At 36.8% G+C, this 12,393-nt stretch overlaps 1 protein-coding gene across 1 annotated transcript in view; it reads right to left on the reverse strand.

The window, feature by feature from the left end:
* DNAI1 (dynein axonemal intermediate chain 1) overlaps positions 1-12,393 on the reverse strand; it is a 251,702-nt gene that overhangs the window by 190,390 nt on the left and 48,919 nt on the right. Inside the window, exon 3 of the mRNA XM_003761769.4 lies at positions 7,952-8,050. Within this exon, the coding sequence (XP_003761817.1) occupies positions 7,952-8,050 (99 nt within the window). The remainder of the gene's footprint in view (positions 1-7,951; positions 8,051-12,393) is intronic.

Here is a 12,393-nt window from a genome sequence, read left to right on the forward strand (position 1 = left end):
AGACTGAGCTAGATAAGAACTTTTAAATACAAACACAAGAATCCAGAGAAATTTCTAAAAGTCACTTATTAAGTATTTATTAAGTGATTTCTATGCACCAGGCATTGTGCTAAATCCTGGGGACACAAAGAAAAGGCAAAAAACAGCCTTTCCTCTCAAGGAATTTACAGTCTAATTTACAGGCGAGAAAATATGAAAACTACTACTATATACAAACAAGATATAAACAGGCTACACTGAACATAATAATAGAGGAAGGCATCAACATTAAGGAGGATTAGGAAAAGTTTCTTGTAGAAATGAAATTTTAACTGGAACTTGATGAAAGCCAGTAGGTTATTTCAGGTAAGGTACTGGGGATTGGAAGGAAGGTGGGACTAAAAAAGTCCTGATGCAAAAGGTAGGATTTGTGTGAAGTCTTTTTTCCCCTTGACTTTAATGATAGCTTTTTATTTTCAAAATACATGCAAAGATAGTTTTCAACATTCACCCTTGCAAAACCTTGTGTTCCAAATTTTTTCCCTCCCTTCCCCCCACTCCTTCCCTTGGACATCAAGTAATCCAATATATGTTAAACATGTGCAGTTCTTCTATACATATTTCCACAATTATCCTGCTGCACAAGAAAAATCAGATTAAAAAGGGGGGGAAGGGAGAAAGAAAAAAAAAAGGAAACAAATAACAAAAAAGGTGAAAATAATATGTTGTGATCCACATTCAGTCCCCTCAGTCCTCATCCTGGATGCAGATGGCTCTCTCCATCACCAGACTACTAAAATTGGTCTGAATCACCTCATTGTTGAAAAGAGCCATGTCCATCAGAGTTGATCATCACATAATCTTCTTGTTACTGTGTTCAGTGTTCTCTTGGTTCTACTCACTTCATTCAGCATCAGTTCATGTAAGTCTCTTCAGACCTCTCTGAAATCATCCTTCTGATCGTTTCTTATAGAACAATAATATTCCATAACATTCATAATCATAACTTATTCAGCCATTTCCCAACTGATGGGCCTCCTGAGTTAAGTTCTGAAGAGATTGGGAAGAACATTCAGGGAATAGGGAACAACCAGTGAAAATGTACAGACGCTGGAGATGGAGTATCTTGTTTAAGCAGAGGCCAGTGTCACTAGATCAAAGAGTATATATAGGGGAACAAGGTATAAGAAGATTAGAAAGGACTTTGAATGACAGAGGTGATCCTGGAGGTGATAGGGAGCTATGGAGTTTACCTAATAAGGGAGAGGGAGGTGACATATTAATTTTCCTAAAATATAGCTCTGACCATAACAGCCGAGTGGCAGATGAGTTAGAGAAGAGATTTTAGGAAGGGAGAAAAACCAGAAGACTACTTCAATAGTCCAGGAATAATAGCAGAAGAGTCTATACAGCAGGGCAATATCAAAGGAGATGGACAATGCAAAGGTAGGAGCAATTGGAAGGAGTGATATTAGAATGGGATCAGAGGTAGACACTAAAAGTTGGGGCTCGGCCACATGAAGAATTCACAAGGGCCATTCTCTTTAACAAAAAGTAGATTTATTTAGGAGAAGAGGTTACAGATGAAATAAAGAGATACAATAGACGCCAGGAATGGTATACATGAAACAGATTTGGGAGACCATATAGTTAGCAAGGAGAGGGATTTTAACAATTAACAAAGGAAAAGACAAGTTCCCCAGTGGAACTCACAATTAACCCTGGAGAAAGGGAATATGCCATTAGTGGGAATAAGCCCTTAACTGGCAAGTTAAATTTATAAGAGAGTTTAGCAACTTAAAAAAGTTATTTAGCTGTAACAAGGAGAAAGACACCATAGGAATGGAGGAAATAAGAAGAAACAAATCAAAAGGCAGAATGTCTTGGCAGGCTAACCCAAAAGGGATTCTGCAAAGATGGCATGGGCTATGAACAGATTTATGAAAGAAATTTAACTGTGGGAGTTTGACATCTGATTGGATACAATCAAGACCTCCACAGGGGGTGGGACCATAAGGCTGAGCTAATCTCCATCAATGCCCTTCCCTGCTTGCCTCAGAGAGTAATTTTATTAGTACTTCAGGTTCTCTCTGTCAATCCCACTTAGTTACTCAGAACATCATAGATGCTGTAATGATCCCCATTTTAGGGAGGAGGAAACTGAGGCATATAGAGATTGAGAACTTGCCAAGAATCAAACAGTTAGAAAGTTACTAGGACCAGATTTGACCTCAGTTTTCCTAATGGGAGAGAAGAAATGAGTGTTTCTTCAGAACTTAACATCTTCAAAAAAGTTAAGAAAGAAAAAGCAGAGGTTCTGGGAGTGGATTGGTTCTATTCTGTAGAGAACAGAGAAAAGAGTAGAAGAATGTACACATGTAAAGAGGAGGAAGTGAATGAGACTTGCTATTTTGCATAATTAGAGTATACAAGAAAAGTATACTAACATTGTAAAAGAGGTAGGTGGATTGGGCATCAAAAAACTTCACTCTTACTTGAAATAGATGAAGGAAAGGTAAATAAATATCAGAGTTTAATGTAGAAAATCATCAGACATAACAGAAAAACAGGCTGAGGTGTGGAAGGATGGGTTTGAAGGAACACAAAACTGGGAAAGGAATAGTTTGAGCCAAAACAAATTTCCCAATCCTGAAGGGGGAACTTTAGAAAGTTTAAAAAAAGAAAACTAGAATGTAAGAATTGTCTTTATCAATTGTGGGATGACTGAAGAAATCAGCACATGAATGCAGTAGAATATTATTATACCATAAGAAATGAGAAAACAGACTTCAGAGAATTCTGAATAACACCAACGATGCAAAGTAAACAATTTACAGGTAAGGTCCCGATTAGAGACAAAAAAGAATCCCCTGAAGTAGTCACAACGTATTTGAATTTGTGCTATTTGAAGTTATAATTATGTAAAAATTAGTAATTGGTTCCAGCCCACTGGAAATATGCATATACATGGAAATATGAGTACAAGCAACCATGACCAACCATGTCTCCAGAAGACTTTCAGTGAAGTATTTCACCCACCTCCAGAGAGGTGAGAGACATGAAAGGCAGTGACATACATTTTTAGACATGGCCACTATGTGGATTCAATTTTCTTGACTATGCTTAGTTGATTACAGACACACTTTTTCCTCTCCATCTTTGTCTCTCCTTCCCCCTCTCCCTCCCCACTCCCTCCATTTTCCCCTCCATCTCCTCCTCCCTCTGTCTCCCGCTCTCCTTCCCTGCCTCCCTCTCTCCTTCCCTGCCTCCCTCTCTTTCCCTCCTTCCTTCTCCCTCTCTTTTTCCCTCCTTCCCTGCCTCCCTTCTCTTCTTCCTTCCCTCCCTCCCCTCTCCCTCTCTGCCTCCCTCTTTCTTTCTCCCTCCCTCTAATTGGGAGGTGACTGCAGTAAGAGGAGTTAACAATAATGACGCTCTTCTATACCCGCCAAAAAGGAGGTGGTCCTTCATTTTCAAAGCACAGAAGAGAATCAAAGGAGACACAATCAGAATAATTTTGAAAGTGATGTATATAATTATGAAGAGGTAAAATAGGCATCAAGAATGGTAAATAGAAATAATTTGTGCGAGCAACAGATTGTAAAATAATATTATATAAAAATAGTATGATAGAGATTCAGTTATAATTCAAATCGACTGGAAGAAATCAAGTCCGGCATTCACCACAAGTTACAAAAGGTTGTTATTTATTATGTGAATAATACATAGAAGTTAGCAAGGAAAGTGGTTTAACAATTACCAGGAGGAATGACAAGTTCTCTAGTGGAACTCACAATTAACCAGGAGGAAAAAGATATGAAGTGAAGAAGGCATCCCATGACCAACTATTCCTGAAAAGGGGTTATCAAGGATCTACATCATGAGGAGATCTTTTATAGGGGAAATATAATCTTGGGGGTTTCACATCATAACTTGGAAAGTGTCTAGGGAAATGAGAAATAAAGAAAGGATCAAGGATGTATAGTGAGGTGTTGGGACTGCCTTAAAAGATAGTCTGGGAAACCTTGGTCTCTTCAAGATTGAAGTACTAACAATAAAAAGCCAGATGAGCTCCAGCCTCTCATCATTCTATGCTTAACAAGACAGTGTGGGAAGTTCCCAAAAAGTTGTTGTGTTAACTAGACAGTCTTGGAAAACTTGAGTTCTCAGGTAAGGCATTTTAGCATTTCCTGACAAGAGGAGAGAATAAGCTGTTTTCAGAATTCATATCAATTGTATGTTTTTTAAAAAACAAATGCTATGAAATTTATAGTTTCATGTAGAATCCTATTTTTGTTTTCTGACATATGTGTGTGTATAAACACACACACACACACGCTTTTTTTCTAAGTGCTTAAGTTAAAAAAAAAAAAAAAAAGAAAGAAAGTACCACTCAATGATTATCAGAATGTAAATGGAAGGAAAAAATGAAATTGCAATTACAATGACCAAGCTTGGCTCTAGAAAAAAGATGAAAAAATATAATTAATTTTCTTTATTGCAAAAATGGGTAATATTGCATATACACTGTGAGCTTCTTTTTTCCCCCTCTTTCTTTAAATTTTTTTTTATTATAAGGGAAAACTTTTTGGATAAGGGAAGAAGGATATATTCAGAAACAAATGTGATATAGAAACAAAAAAAAAAATTAAAACAATTAAAATGAACTAAGGTTCTCTTACCTCCGAAATTCCTTTTCTACCTGTGATATTGGAATAATTCTTTGAGTTTAGGACAAATCTTTCAATCCATTGCCAGAGTAAAGAGAGGGGCTTGGACCAGATGATCTTAAATATCTCTTCTAGCTCCCATGGTATATGCAACTTATTAGTGTGGCTTTGTGGTAGTTCATAAAGCAATTAAGAGACTTTCTTAGGCAAATTATACCATATACTCAGACCAAAGACAGATTTACTAGCATCCATGCCTGATCAAGAAGTAATAGGAAATATTTCTTTGGAACAATTAATGGGACGTACTTTTTCTTGCATCCTATCTTATAGCAATAATTGGTTTTCATATTCTAACTTATTTATATATGTTTTCTATTCTAAAATTGGTTTTTACTTTTCATTATGTCTCCATTTCATTATATCCTTATTAATAGGGTTTATGTGATTAAACATCTATTATATAGTTACCTTCCAAATTCCACTGTTTCACTTTCTGGACTACTTTTGGCACTCACCTTCCTATCCTGGAAAAAAACTTCTCCCTAAGGCTTGTTTTCCTAATTGGTGATTCTCTAGCCTGAACCATCATTTCTTGAGTGCCTCTAGCCAGACATACATTACTCCTAACTAAGCTTACTCTGGAGACTTCTCTATTTCCCCACTAGCCATATTCCTACACTGGAGATCAAATGAGAGAATATTTGTAAAGCACTCAGCATAGTGTCAGTATATAAGTAGGCATTATATAAATATTTATTCTCTTCACTCCACCCAAAGAAACCTCTGTCCTAAGACCCACTCTTGGGGTACTTCCTTCCTTGCCCCTCCCTTTCTAGAATCTCTTTTTATGCTGTCTTTTCCCATTAGAATGTAAAAAACTTGAAAGTAGGAGTTGCATTATTTTTATTTTTATATGTGTGTGTATATATACATATATACATATATATATATATTCCCAACGTTTACCATAGGGTCTGGTAAGTATTAAGTGCTCAATCAATGCTCTATTTATCTAATGATAAATAGTCCGTTATTCAACAATAAAGTAAGATGCCTTGATTCAGCCCATCTGGCCACCCACAACGCAAGGGGGAAAGAGCCTACTTCTCCTACACACAGCTCAGTATGGGAAACTTCTTTTAGAATGGCACATCACTGTCACAAGTGATCTAAAGTTTGCCCGACACTTCCTCTAATGGGCCGAATCAGCAATATATAATAAAGTATAAGGTGTGGTAGATTATCCTACGTGACCTTTGACTCAAAAAGCAGCAGTTATACTGATGTGTTTCAGGTTCAAGATGGTGAGATTAATGTAGGCACCAAAGCTGGGGTTCGGTCACATGAAGAGTTCACGATGGCCATTCTCTTTGGCAAAAGGTAGATTTATTTAGGGGAAGAGGTAGCAGACAAAATGAAGAGATACAAAGGACATCAGGAGTGGTAAATATGAAATATGTTGGGAGAGCTTATAGTTAGCCAGGAAAGGGGTTTTAATAATTAACAATGAAAAAGACAACTTACAAGCTAACTCTGTAGAGTTTAGCACCCTAAAAAAGTTATTTAGTATAACAAAGGAGAAAGACACCAAAAAGAATAGAGGAAGTGGGAAGAAAGATGCCATGAGGCAGAATGTCCTGGCATGCTAACCCAAAAGGGATTATGTGAAGATGATATAGATTAAACCTTGGGGGCTTGACATCATAAACTTGGATTTCTGACAACACACAGTAAATTGGGGCTACCCAAGACCTCCATGGGCCTGCAAGGCTCAGCTGATCCCCATCAGTGCCCTCCCCTGCTTGCCTTAGGGAGCAATTTTATCAATCTTTCTCTGCCAACTCCCCCAGTAACCCAGGACCTCATCCACACAGCCTACTCTACAAATCAAACATCCTACGGCTGACACAGCTCAAATACTTGTGTATCATTTCTTTACTATTTCTGCCCAACTCTGGTGGTGAATGCTCCAGACAGTCCCTTGTCCCCAGTCCTTGAAAGTACATGGTGATCTGGATTGAAATTGACTTAAAATGCTAATTCCTCCAGAGAACACAATGACTTAGAGCGCCACATTCTGCCTTGAAAGAAGGCTTTGATATAATGGGGAGATGGAGACAGCAGGGAGATAACAGGCATGTTGTCTATCATGAAGAGGGAATGGGGGGCAACTAGGAGAGCGTGAAGGGGGACCCAGTCAAAGTTCACACTCTAAGCAAGATTTAACTGATAAGAGTGCTCCAAATCCTGCCTCAGGTACTTACTAACTATATGGCCCTGGGGTAAGTGATCTAATATGACTAGGATTCCGTTTCCTCATATGTCAAGTTAGGGGGCTGAACTCAATGTCCAGTCTTAAATCAATGATCCTATGATGCCATTGTGAAGTCCTGAAGGACCAAATAACCCAGGACCATAGGATTATAGATTAACTAGATCTAGGAGACCTCAGCAGTCATCACCATCCATCTATATCTATAGATAAGGAAAAGGAGGCCCAGAGGAGTTTTACTTCCTATCTTGTGTGATTCTGGTTAAGTCACTACACCTTGGTTTTCTACATATTAGCCCTTTTTAAGACCTCCAGTATATTTATACACTTCCCTGGGAGACTGGCTGGGTACAAGGTCTGTCAGATGGAAAATCTGCTCTTATACCAAATTAGCAACAGGCCTAGAAAAAGAAAAACATTTAGTGTGGCAAAAGCCATCAGAGAATCTGGCTGAAATATCTACCACTTAACAATGCAACAAGGATTCTACTATTATCTACTAGGTGATCACCAAAAAACAAATGGTAATCCAAAACCCAGCTGGTGACACCAGTATATAAACTTCCTTCTCTCCATTAGCTTTAGTGTCCTGGAATGTCCTACTGTGGAAGCTAAAGGAAAACTATTCTCCTTTTAAACATGCATGTATAGGAAAAGTGGGCATCCTCTTTTGTGCTATAATCTTTTGGTCATATGAATAGAAGTACTCAACTTTCCATTGCAAAGAAAATAAACGCCAAAGAAAATAGTGCCCTGAGCCTGGGGTCCTAAAGACTCATCTTCCCGAGTTGAAATCTGGCCTCAGACATTTACTAGCTGTGTGGCCCTGATTAAGTCACTTTACCCTGTTTGCCTCAGTTGCTTCAATTATAAAATGAGTTGAAAAAGAAAATAGTAAACTACTCTAGCCTCTTTGCTAAGAAAACCCCAAATGGTATCATAAAGAGTTGGGCACAATTAAACAACAAGGGATAAAAAACATAATGAAAGGGGTCGAAGAGGCTGGAATCTAAGACACATATTTACTCACTGCTTCAGTCAGCTCCAATTGGTCTGGGGGTTTGATCAGCGTCTTGGTCTGAGCCCAATCATCTGTCCCTTCTCCCACATCTGGGCCAGCATCTTCATCCTGAACAAAAAAAGACAGGTTAGTTATCTAAAGTGCATAAGTGAGATCTTAAATTCTACTCCTTCCAGAAATCATTCATTCTAAGGTAAGTGCTCAGCCTGGCCAGTCTTGGTTGAACCAGCTCAGAAAGGGCAAAATTTGTCTTTAAGAACATTGTTTTCACAAAACCTCCCAGGGACCACATTTTCATCACTTTGTTTTTACTACTTAGGGTTCAAAAGCTAAATTTCCTTGGCCATGTTCTCTTGTTTCAAAATGAGCTTATAAACTGCTAACATGTTATTATAACAAAGCAGTTCATGTCTATGCTCTAATTGCCCGAGGCACCACAAATGACATTTAATTACTTTTTTTTTTTTTTTTTTGGTGTTAAAAATTATTGTTACATAAGTTTCTAATCAGAATCTTTTCAAACACATTTAGATTGAATAATGCTATTTGGGGCATGGGTTGTTAGACGTTCTCTCCCAGAACATTTTACACCCTAAAAGAAACAAACATCCAAGATTTGCTGCCCTCTGGCAGGGCTCATAGTATAAGTAGGTTAAACATCAAAATATATCATGTTCATTCAACTATAGAAAACAGATTGCTTCAGTGATGGATCGAAACTTCCCTGCCTGATATAGTTGCCTTTGATTAAAAAAACCAAACCTCTGATTAAAAAGCTTCAGGGTTCAAGGCATTTTCTGCCTTAAAGTTGAAGTACGGTGATGATTTGCACTTAAATCAGACTGTTTTTTAATTACAATTTTGTGAAATCTGCCATACATGACTTGGGAAAATAGTTATATTCTTGGGTCCAAAAGCAAATGCTATTTCTACACTGAAATAATGATGATGATGATGATGATTACAAAGTACATTAACATATATTATCTCATTTATTATCTCAATAAACCTGTGAAGCAGATGTTATTATTATCCCTATTTACTGAAGAGGAAATTGGAGGAACAAAGAGATTAAATGACTTGCCTAGAGTCTTATAAGGCCACATTTAAATGCAGGCATTTCTGACTCCAAGTCTAGTAGTCTAGATACTTTATCTTAACAGTAGATGAAGTGTGGAGAGATAAGGAACAGCATATCTCTTTTCTGATCTATGTGCATCACAGACCTGTTGAAAGACTTATAAAGATTTTTGTTAAGTTTAAATTTTGAATTTTTATTTTAAGAATTGGAAATTATGGGGTTGCTCATTAATTGGAGAATGATTGAACAAGTTGTAGTATATAATTATGATAGAATACTACCATGTTATAAGAAATGATGAGCAATATGTTTTCAGAAAAACTTGGGAAGACTTATATGAACTAATATAAAATGACGTGAACAGAACCAGGAAAACATTGTATAATGATCAATTGTAAATGACTCAGCTATTATGAGCAATGATTCAAACAATTTCAGAGGAATAATGATTTTTTAAAAAAATGCTATCTACCTCCAGAGAAAGATCTGATGTAGCTGAAGTACAAATAAAAACATATTATTTTTTACCTAATTTTTTTATTTTAAGAAAGTGATATTTATTCTGTAGTAGCAATTATTAGTTCATTATAAGCAGAATTGAAATCAAGTATGGATTTTCATCTTTAGAATTCTGCAGAGTTTGAATTCTATGGTGTTGAGAAATATTTCTTTCCTTTTACATAAGATAAAAGGATGACAAAATGATGCAGTAAAAATCCTCTGCTAGGAGACATCAACCTTGGGTTTAAACATGCCCTCTTCCCTACACCAACTGTATAATCTTCAACAGTTACTTAAGCTCTCTGGGCCTCAGTTTACTCCAATTGTAAAATGGGGAGACATCACCTAGATGGATCAGATAATCTCTTGAGGTTCCTTTCAATTCTAAGATCTATGACTCTATAAGAATGAAGATTTTTAGGATATTTTTGTTAAAATTCTCAATTGTGAACAATAGGTTATAATCAAAGAAAATTCTCTGAATAAGTTGTTCCCCTGATGATTGAATTATTAATCCTATTATCTGATGGTCTACCAGAGGTTATGAAAGCTTTGAAGCAAATACAATAAACTACATTTTGAAACTATTGTGTTCCATTTGTTTTAAAAGTTCAAAAGATATAAAAGGCTAAGACCAAATTAGGGTTAGATTTCTATGCCTATTATTTTCCTCATATGTCATCTCCCTTTTATATCAAAAACTTCCCTCAGCATAGAATATGATGTTGTTCATTTAAACCTAAAGTGTTCATTTAAGTACTGTGTTCTTTCTCCTGAAGAAATTAGCATTTTGAGCCTGTCAGTCCAAATTACTATACACTTTCAAGGTAAATTAATTAGTAAACCCTCTCTCCCAGCTTCCAATATTCTCTTTCTCATAAATTGGCTTTGTATTTATTTTGAATATATTTATTTACATGTTGATAGAAGACTGTAAGTTCCTTGAGGGAAGAGATTGCTTCATTTTTGCCTTTGTATCCCCAGTGCATAATGACAGACAAAGCAGAAACTTAATTGATATTTGTTCATCATTAAGAAATCTCTAGTATTAGATGCAAAACATCTAACATAAACTTCCAGTTTCAAAAGCAAGTGAGTTGGATGAGTGATACCTGGTTACCTAGGGAACGATATTCTCATGAAAGGAAATGGTGCCAATTTGAAGGGAAAAAAATCAGCAAGGTCATAATGAAATTACCTCTTGTTGAATTCCTGAGAGGACAGGAGTAAGGAGATGTTAATATTACTCCATAACCATGAATTTTTAAATCTATAATTATTAAGAAAGAGGAGGAGGTTTTTGTTGGTGGTGGCTTTTTGGGAATCTAATCTCAAAAAGATGAGACCCAAGTATGAGTCTGGGCCCCATTAACCTGGCATGGGGAAATGATAAGATCCTCTGGTTAAAAACAAGCAAGGAACAAATATTTATTAAGTTCTTGCTATGTGTGAGGCATTCCTGTTGAGCACTGAAGATAAAAAGGCAAAAACAGTTGTCTGCACTCAAGGAAATCACAGCTGAAGGTAGGAAACATCTAAGCAGCTATGTACAAAAAGTCATTAAATTAAGTGATTATTAGTAACTTTGGAGAGAACAATTTCAGTTGAATGATGAGTGAGGTCAGAAGCCAAATTGCAAAGAGTTAAGAAGAAAGTAAGCAGAAATGAAGTAGGGTTACCTATTACAGTTATCCTTCTCAAAGACTTTATCCACAAAAAGGAGGAAAGAGAACAACTACTAGTAGGTATGGATGGATTTTTTAAGGATAAAGAAGAAATGAACATGTTTGTAGGCAGTAAACAGGAAGAGATTAAAAAGAAAGATTGAGAAAGCAGGGATGACAGAAGAGGCAATCTGCTGGAAAGCACAGGATCATTTGTACCTGTAGAAGAGTTTGCCTTGGCAAAGAAAAAAGTCTGCCTTTTCATGTAAAACAGGGGCAAAGGAGGAGACAGTAGCAGAAGGCATCTGAGTGATGTGAAATGAGGCATAGGAGACAACAGGGAGTTATCTCAGAATGGCATCAATTTTTTCCATTGAAATGTGAGGGAAAGTTCTCAGCTAAAAGGATGAGGGTGAGCTGTGAGAGGTTTGAGGAGGGAGGGAAAAGTTTGGAAAGCCTCTGTGGTAAGTGGGATAGTGATTCAATTAAGGAGGCAAAAAAGCATTACCTTGCCACAATAAAGGACCAGTTTTTTATAAAAGATAAACTTGTGGACCCAGTTAGTACCATTCTATGATTTTTCTCCAGCTCTGATAAGCAGCATGAGAATAAGACTGAAAGTAAAGGATGGTGGGAGTCATTCAATGATGGAGTTTGCCTAGGCTGATTAGTGATAGATAAGGGAACAAAGGAGTTGAGCATAAATAAGAGTTGAATTCATTTACCAAGGGATCAAGAGAAAGGAGGCAGGAAAATATAGCTAGTCTTGGGGTGATGGGAAAAGATCTGATTGCTAAAAGAATTGGAGGTGATGGTGAAAATGAAAGATTAAAGTCAAAAGTCCAAGGAAAAGATGGGATGATAAAAAAAATTATGATCAAATAAAGAAATTTCAGAGATCAGAAACATGAAACACTTGTGAGTGAGGTCAAAATCAAGGCTATGACCATCGCTGTATAGTTGGGGTGGAATGGAAAAGTAATCAGTAAATTAAAGAAATAGGAAGTTAGCGTGTTTGAGGAAATGGTATATTTGAGCATACATATCTATATGTATGCTGAAGTTCTCTAATAGAGCATGAATTGGTCATGAAAAACAGTCACTGAACTCATTGAGGAAGGAAAGAGTACTTGGGTGGGAAGGTCAGTAAATATGGAGAAATAAGGGGAATTTAACTGATGTTCCAGCCCATGAAGCCTGGGGAT

The sequence above is a fragment of the Sarcophilus harrisii genome, chromosome 1 (assembly GCF_902635505.1).
Source record: "Sarcophilus harrisii chromosome 1, mSarHar1.11, whole genome shotgun sequence".
NCBI lineage: Eukaryota > Metazoa > Chordata > Mammalia > Dasyuromorphia > Dasyuridae > Sarcophilus > Sarcophilus harrisii.